This window comes from Tribolium madens, unplaced genomic scaffold (genome assembly GCF_015345945.1).
Source record: "Tribolium madens isolate multiple individuals breed KSU strain unplaced genomic scaffold, Tmad_KSU_1.1 Scaffold_20;HRSCAF=117;Tcas5.2_LG4, whole genome shotgun sequence".
Classification (NCBI taxonomy): Eukaryota; Metazoa; Arthropoda; class Insecta; order Coleoptera; family Tenebrionidae; genus Tribolium; species Tribolium madens.
In genome coordinates, this window is record NW_025400985.1 from 7,463,508 (window position 1) to 7,470,347 (window position 6,840).

Consider the following 6,840-nt stretch of genomic DNA (forward strand, 5'->3'; position numbering starts at 1 on the left):
GTGCGGTAAAACTGTCACTTTACACTCGTCTGTGCGTAAAATGCTCAGGCGACTGTAAATACAGTCTTTCAATAGGTGTCAATTGTACGTTAATTTGACATTTACATGTCAGGAGGCCAAAAAAAATTTTGCATTCTTTGTTCCTCAATTTCACCTCAAAACTTCTCAAAAGCGTGTCAGTTTCACTTCGCTCGAAGCCATTTCGAAGAAATTTCAGTTCGGCTGTTTGTGTGTTACATCATTTAATAAGCCGGCCTTTAATTAAACTAAAACGACTTAAATTTTAGTACGTGTCAACCTTCAAGGATAATGGGGAAAACTGCCAAGCCATATTTGGGAAAATTGTGTTTCAGGTTCAGGGATTGTTGTACCACAAAGTGCTCGTTATGTCAGTGTTACAAACAATGCGAAATAAACGACAAGACGATTTGCATAACTTTGAGACTTTTTTACGGTTAGGACGGTCAACCGTAATTGCTTTGTTACAGAAACTCAAACATGCATGAAGTTGGTGACGAAGAAATCAAGTGATTAATGGTTTCCGGGTGTGTATGGAGCGGATTTTGGGGGACCACCGGGAGGCAGACCAAGACAGTCCGTTATGTCAGCGACAAGTTTTTCGAGCGAGATACACATCTGACCACAAAGTTATTTCATTGTTTGAAGTTTGAGATAATCAGAAATAATTTGTAAATCGATATTAAGCTCTACCCAAAAAAACAAAACTGTTAGAGTTTTCAAAACTACATTGTTTTAACCACAATCCATTATTTTTATAAATAGATGATTCAGTTTATTATCATCCTGATGATGTCAACTGGGTTGACGCAACATCTTGATGTATTTGGAGAAATTTTTATATCATCTGTTTTTGTATATTTTTTCACAAAAAAGAGTTTAATGTTGTATTTATTTATTCAGAAATCGTCATATTTGATGCAACTTTCATGATTTTCCAGGTAAGATTTGTCATCATTCGTGCACACAAGCAACTCGTTATAAAACACTTAATACGGTTAAGTAATAATTTATTTCTTTCTCTACACAACATTGCACTTAATGCACTATCTTTAAAAAACATGAAGACCTCAATGAACACATTACGTCACGCCATGTCCTCTAGACATGAAAATGCGTTTGTCATAACGGCCTCTGTCTTTTAAACAAATCATCATCGATATCATCAATGTCCGCCGCATCTGTGTACCCGGAATCATCATATCTCGACCTATCCGGAGTCCTAGTACACCTACTTCCCGCCGTGGGACTTCTAGTGGCCAACCTCAAAACCGGATCATCATATCTCCTCGAAACCAGCGTAAAATCGTGATGCGCATCCACCAGTTTTTGCAACCTAGAAATAAGCTCATAATCGGGCATAGGCAACGCAACTCCCAGAATTTTCGCAATCGAGCCTTTGAAACTCTGAAGTTGCGCTTCGCGACGCTGGACTTCGGATAACTCGTCCTTGACTCGAGCCAACTCGTCGCGGAGGAGTTGCAAAGAGTGTTCACTAATGTTGCGTTCTTGTTCAATAGTGTCTCCCGTTTGGCGGACTTGGTCTTTCAGAAGGGTCACTTTTCGGTTGTATTTCGTCCGGAGACTTTCGGATTCGATGAGACGTTTTTGTAAGTCTTCGATTTTGCGGCCGCGTTCGAGGGCAGTGATCTGCAAAAGTTGAAAGTAGACGAAAAATATACAACTCGTGCGAACCTTGTAGTCAGCAGCTTCAGCCAGTTGCGAGTTTAAATCCCTGATTTGTGATTTGGCATCTGAGAGTTGCATTTGGAGACGGTCGACTTGTTTGACCAATTTCTTGACTCGCATGTTTGCCTCATCTCGCTCATTTTGTAAAAGGCACTTGGTCTTGATATTGTCTTCTTGTAAGGCTAGTTTTCGGCGAAGGAGATCAAGATGGAGGTCTTTTCGCTGGACTTGCTCTCTTAAGTTACGGACTCGGCGTTGCAGTTGGTACACCAGAGCGGTCTAGAGGATAAAAAACGGAATTAAAACTGGATTTGGGTTTTGGAGGAGTTTCAACAAGCAAAGTGGCGCTTTCTTTGCTAACTAAAGTGTGAATTGTGCTAAGGTCTTACTTCGCGTAACGGTATGTCATGACAAGTTCGTTCACGACGTAGCCGGGGCAAAGTCCCGTATCCACAGCAAAGCAGCTACCACACAAACATTGATTATTTGGATTAAGGGCAATTTGACAAATCCAATTACCTTATCAACGAGTTTATCACTTTCAAGGCGTGATAATTGTTCGGCTCGGAGAAGAAGAGATTCAGTGTGGAGATCTACACCAATGTCGTGCGAAATTTCGTCCATGTTTAAAGCGCGGGCGAGACGATCCAAGAAGTTCATAAACTAAATGAAGAAAAAATTAATTAATTAATCTTTGAGTATTTTTTTGAAACTACCGTGGTTTTGTCTCTCTTCAAGCCATCCCTTGACAACTCCATCGCGCTGATCTCAGCATCGGCTTTATGCAATCTGGCTTCAAGATGATTCTTTTCATCTTCCAGTGCACGAATCCTCGAATTTGCTTGATCGTAAAGCGAGATTTGCCGTGTTAATTGTTGACTCTCGTGGTTTAATTTATCTTTCAAAGCCTCAATTTGCTAGACATATTAAAATGAGAAGCGTTTCAAACATCACCAGCCTTACCGTTTCTTTATCTTTATTATCCGTAAGGATATCTCTAATCCGGTCTTTAATTGCAGTTTCTAACGAATCGACAAAACGAGACGGTGTACTCAAAAGAATCGAAAATGATTCCAAAGTGTGTCTGTGCTCACTTTGTAATCTTTGGATTTTTTCCTCTCTAATTTTCAATTCATCTAAATTAAGAAAAAATAATTTGGAAGCTTAATATGAAATTTAGCAACCTCTAAGCTGACAAATTGTGCTTTCCTGTTGGGCGATATTCCCACTCGCCGACCCTAGACTCCGATTGGAAAAAGCCAATTTCTCCTTGAGTTCGTTCAAATCACGTTCCAGGACTCTTTGTTGTATTTCAAGAGATTCTTTCTCCTGACGTAACCGATCAATTTCTAATACTTGAGCCGCCGATTGTCTTTGAAGACACTCTTTGTCGGCCAAAGTCCGATCTAAATTCTCCCGACACGTCCTCAAATCCAGTTCAGTACTCGATAAATTGTCTTGGATGTTATTAGACCGGTTTCTTAACCGTGAAGTTTCCTAAAAAATACTCACAAAACGACGATTAAAAACCGGTGGGACAATACTTGGACTAATTCGGAGGCTTTATGAACGATTGACTCCGGAGTAAGATGTGAGCTTTCGGCCAAATCTACTCCCAAAGCGACAGAAAGTCGCCGAATCAAATCCTGGAGTTGAAGTCTCGCCGATTCTTTTTTCTGTTCTTCAGAGTTTAAATCGAGCTCAAGCGCTCGCACTTTCTTCTCCAATTCCTTTGCTTTATCTTCATTGTATCGATTATCACGCTGCAAAGTTTGAATAGCGATTTCATTGCGCCCTTGTGCTGCAAATAAGTTCCTTTCGCGTTCTTCCAATTCGTGGATGCGTTTCTTGAGCGAAGCAATAATTGCATTTTGACGAGCTGCTTGTTCGCGCAACTGGTCCGCTTCCACTTGGAGATCTATACATCGCTGGTCTCGACTTCGTAACTGACTTTTCATTTCTGATAATTCCGAAGTAAGGCGATCGCGTTTGTACTGAAGAGCTGCAAGTTCGCTACGCAAAGTCGTGGTTACGTCAACTTCAGGATCGTCCATCTATAAAAAGCCATTGTCAACTACCTACCTCTCAGGGTTGATAAACACTGACAGAAATTCCGTGATAGGAACGCATAATCGGGGATGGATACCGCAGTTTGAAGATCAATTGTGTGCGCACGAAAGGCCAAATTAGACCATTTGAAAATTTTCAAAATTTTTGAATTTGTCTTCAAGGAGAAATAATTTTTTTGTTCGTGGGAGGAAATTAAGAAAATTGTCGCTTTTTCTTTATTGTCATATTGATAATAAATCGATGACCTGTTTCATTTCGGTACCATCTAACGAATGATCCGATTTTTATATAAAAATTCTTGATTAAAAATAGCTCGGTTTGGTTGAACGCCACGAGTGAATCGGATCGATATTGCATTGCAACCCTCAGTGCATACAAACAATTTTCCCAAATACTATTTTTGCTAGCTTACCACGTTGTCTTTGCACAGCACTTCAAATATTTGCCAATCCTCTTCCGTATTTCCAGATGTGACGGATTCAGGAGGTGCAGCCATGATCGCCTATTAAATTTGAATCACCCATAAATTACAATTAAACTCGACCAGTGTTTGTAAATAATTTCAAAAACGTTTATTTACTACAACAATGCTACAGTTTAGTCACGCCATCTCTGGCCGTATAATCGATATAACCAAGGAGTCCGTCCTCCTCAAGGGGGAATAAAACTCACTAGTTACCGTACTTATAGTATTGTATTTGCGACTTTTTACATAATTATTTTTTGCGGTCGAGTTTGAAAAGAGTGCGGACGGATTCCACAAGTCCTATGGCGAGGATGACAGAAGTGAGGCCTAAAAGGACTCGGTCGCTTGCACCACCTTTGATGTAAATGGGGACGCCGTCGTCGCGCTGAAATTTTTCGTAGTTGCGACGAAGGTTCTCCGGGAGGCCATTTGAATAAAATCTTTTAAAACCATTCTGGGAAAATTGTAAAAATGTTTTGTCGGAATTGTCATTTTAATCTTACCTGTGGTTTTATGAAATGACGAAGGTTTGATAGTTTTGGAGTCATTCTGTAATGAACTGATTGAAGGAAAGACTAATTGCGAATGATTAGAGTTGTAACAGTGCCAAATTTATTTCAGGTGTTAAGAGAGCCAATGAATTTATTTATATTAGATTGATTTAAGTTCAAGTTACAATTTTCTTTTTGATTAGGAATGAAAATCCATTACTTAAAATAAATCGTGTGAATTTTTCATTGTTTTAATCAATTTGTAGAATAAATGATTGTCTTTTTATCATTACATACTTATAAAATATTCTAAAATGTTATTAATAGATTTGTAAAAACATTTTCTTAATTCTCAGATAAAACACACAAATTATTCAAGGTTCTGAAATTCAAAATAACCACATAAATACCAGTGTAACCACCAATGTGTGCAGCAAATTGCATATTCTTAAAATAATTTCAGCATTGTATAATTAGTTGCCTATACACCAATACTATAAAAATGTTTCTGAACTCTGAATATCATATACACTTTTTTTTCACAATAAAACACGTTATTACTTAAAAACAAATTTATTCATCTCCTCAAGTTAAATATATTACAATTACTTCGCTAAGTTCCTCTCTCTCAAAGGCAGTGTTTCACGATGGTGTCCCGACATTTTGAAAAGTACCCCCGTATCGCCCATATCGGCGTTAAAGCCGGGCTGGTAAACCTCTCCAGGTGCCTGTAAAAAACTGATTAATACCAAAAACTTATTATTTCTCAAGTAAACTAACATTATTCATAATATCGTGATAAATCTTAGCGTCTTCAGCATCAATCACCATTTCCGGTACGTGATGAAGTGGAACATTGAAATAATTCTGCAAGGAATCTTTGTGATCGGCATACCTACAATGAAAAATGCCAATAAAACAAAAGATTTTTATAAAAAAACTACTTGTTTCTAAGTGCGCCCCAATCTTCCTCAGTGTGTCTCCTCCAATCTTTGCATTTGGGATCATGAAGATCGTAATTATCAAAATCGATACGCTCAATATCCTCCACAACGATCTCAACTTCGCCCCCATCTGACCAATCGTAAATCAAAAGTTCTGCATGTTTGCTCAACTCTTTGAGGTACTTCTGTTTGTAAACTTTTTCCATGACTGATAAATATTGAGGCGTCAACACTTGCGAATTTTTTTCAAAAGGAAGGGCACGCTTTTTGATATTTTCCTGAACCTTATTGACAGGAACGTCCAAATAAATTAATAAATGCGGGCGCAGAAGCTCATTAATTGTGTTTTGGCGGACTTCGTAATAACCTTTGTAGGCTAAAATAAAATTATAAAGTGATGTTCCATCACTGTGCTAGTGAATTACCGCCTTTAGACAAATATCCTTGACTATACATTGCTTCAACAAAGACAAAATCTGAAAAGCAACACCTATCAAGGACAATGCCTTGTCCTGTACTCAATAAATGAGCCAAAGCGTCGATATATTGCGAATATTTTGTATGGTATTGAAGAAATTGGAAACCAGCAGTGTTTTTGTGTTTGGGCGTAAGCAAAAAATCTTTGACATCGAAACTTCTACAAGATTCTGGCAACTGCTCATCCAACTGTCTCAAATCATAACCATACTCGTTTATATAAACCATATCTAAGTTCGCTTCAGGCATGTACAACATATCCAACTCCTCGGCTAATTCCTTAGCAAATTTCGACTTGCCAGCTGCTACAGGACCCTCAACTACCACAATCTAAAACAGTTGAATGAACAAAAATTAAGGCACATTTGATATCTACTTTTGAATTTTCATCGAGCCGTGATGTTGTTCGGTCAGTCCAGTAATTTAAAATCGTGTACGACTTTTCTTTGTAGTTCCATGGGGCTGGTTTCGGGGGCCTGTCGTCTTGGCATCGCAACAATTTACCGCTGATAAATCGCAAAGACGTAACTTCTGTTTTCGCAAATAAACCCTTATTGGCCAAACGCAGCCCAATACGAACCAAATTTGCCATTTTGGGCTAAATTTTTCGAAAATTTGATGTTATGTAAAAATAATTTGACAGCTGACAAATGACAGTGGTGACACTTGTTTAGTTATTTCAGCT

General features: G+C 38.5%; 3 protein-coding genes across 3 annotated transcripts; all 3 read right to left on the reverse strand.

The window, feature by feature from the left end:
* Positions 1-1,011: 1,011 nt before the first annotated feature.
* Positions 1,012-4,333, reverse strand: LOC123005250 (coiled-coil domain-containing protein 170). Its single transcript, XM_044398921.1, has 9 exons — positions 4,190-4,333; positions 3,252-3,761; positions 2,892-3,204; positions 2,671-2,843; positions 2,424-2,624; positions 2,227-2,370; positions 2,097-2,171; positions 1,714-1,986; positions 1,012-1,668 (listed from the first exon to the last, which is right to left on the reverse strand). The coding sequence occupies exons 1-9, from the start codon at positions 4,271-4,273 to the stop codon at positions 1,141-1,143; spliced, it is 2,301 nt and encodes a 766-aa protein (XP_044254856.1). The 5' UTR covers positions 4,274-4,333; the 3' UTR covers positions 1,012-1,140.
* Positions 4,334-4,452: 119 nt separating this feature from the next.
* Positions 4,453-4,890, reverse strand: LOC123005251. The gene is made up of 2 exons (XM_044398922.1): positions 4,747-4,890; positions 4,453-4,697 (listed from the first exon to the last, which is right to left on the reverse strand). Exons 1-2 carry the CDS (start codon positions 4,789-4,791, stop codon positions 4,494-4,496), a joined length of 249 nt encoding a protein of 82 aa, XP_044254857.1. The 5' UTR covers positions 4,792-4,890; the 3' UTR covers positions 4,453-4,493.
* Positions 4,891-5,291: 401 nt separating this feature from the next.
* LOC123005824 (NADH dehydrogenase [ubiquinone] 1 alpha subcomplex subunit 10, mitochondrial) lies at positions 5,292-6,830 on the reverse strand. The gene is made up of 5 exons (XM_044399812.1): positions 6,532-6,830; positions 6,104-6,485; positions 5,679-6,054; positions 5,515-5,629; positions 5,292-5,462 (listed from the first exon to the last, which is right to left on the reverse strand). The coding sequence occupies exons 1-5, from the start codon at positions 6,745-6,747 to the stop codon at positions 5,340-5,342; spliced, it is 1,212 nt and encodes a 403-aa protein (XP_044255747.1). The 5' UTR covers positions 6,748-6,830; the 3' UTR covers positions 5,292-5,339.
* Positions 6,831-6,840: the final 10 nt, after the last annotated feature.

Excerpts from the sequence above, each read along its gene's own strand:
- LOC123005250 (XM_044398921.1), bottom strand. The coding sequence starts at position 4,273 with ATGGCTGCACCTCCTGAATCCGTCACATCTGGAAATACGGAAGAGGAT. Across the intron at positions 2,371-2,423 it reads TGAAGAGAGACAAAACCACG|TTTATGAACTTCTTGGATCG; the intron begins GTAGTTTCAAAA and ends TTCTTCATTTAG. Across the intron at positions 1,669-1,713 it reads CTGAAGCTGCTGACTACAAG|ATCACTGCCCTCGAACGCGG; the intron begins GTTCGCACGAGT and ends CAACTTTTGCAG.
- LOC123005251 (XM_044398922.1), bottom strand. The coding sequence starts at position 4,791 with ATGACTCCAAAACTATCAAACCTTCGTCATTTCATAAAACCACAG. Across the intron at positions 4,698-4,746 it reads GTCATTTCATAAAACCACAG|AATGGTTTTAAAAGATTTTA; the intron begins GTAAGATTAAAA and ends CAATTTTCCCAG.
- LOC123005824 (XM_044399812.1), bottom strand. The coding sequence starts at position 6,747 with ATGGCAAATTTGGTTCGTATTGGGCTGCGTTTGGCCAATAAGGGTTTA. Across the intron at positions 6,055-6,103 it reads AGGATATTTGTCTAAAGGCG|CCTACAAAGGTTATTACGAA; the intron begins GTAATTCACTAG and ends ATTTTATTTTAG. Across the intron at positions 5,630-5,678 it reads TGGGGCGCACTTAGAAACAA|GTATGCCGATCACAAAGATT; the intron begins GTAGTTTTTTTA and ends TTTTCATTGTAG.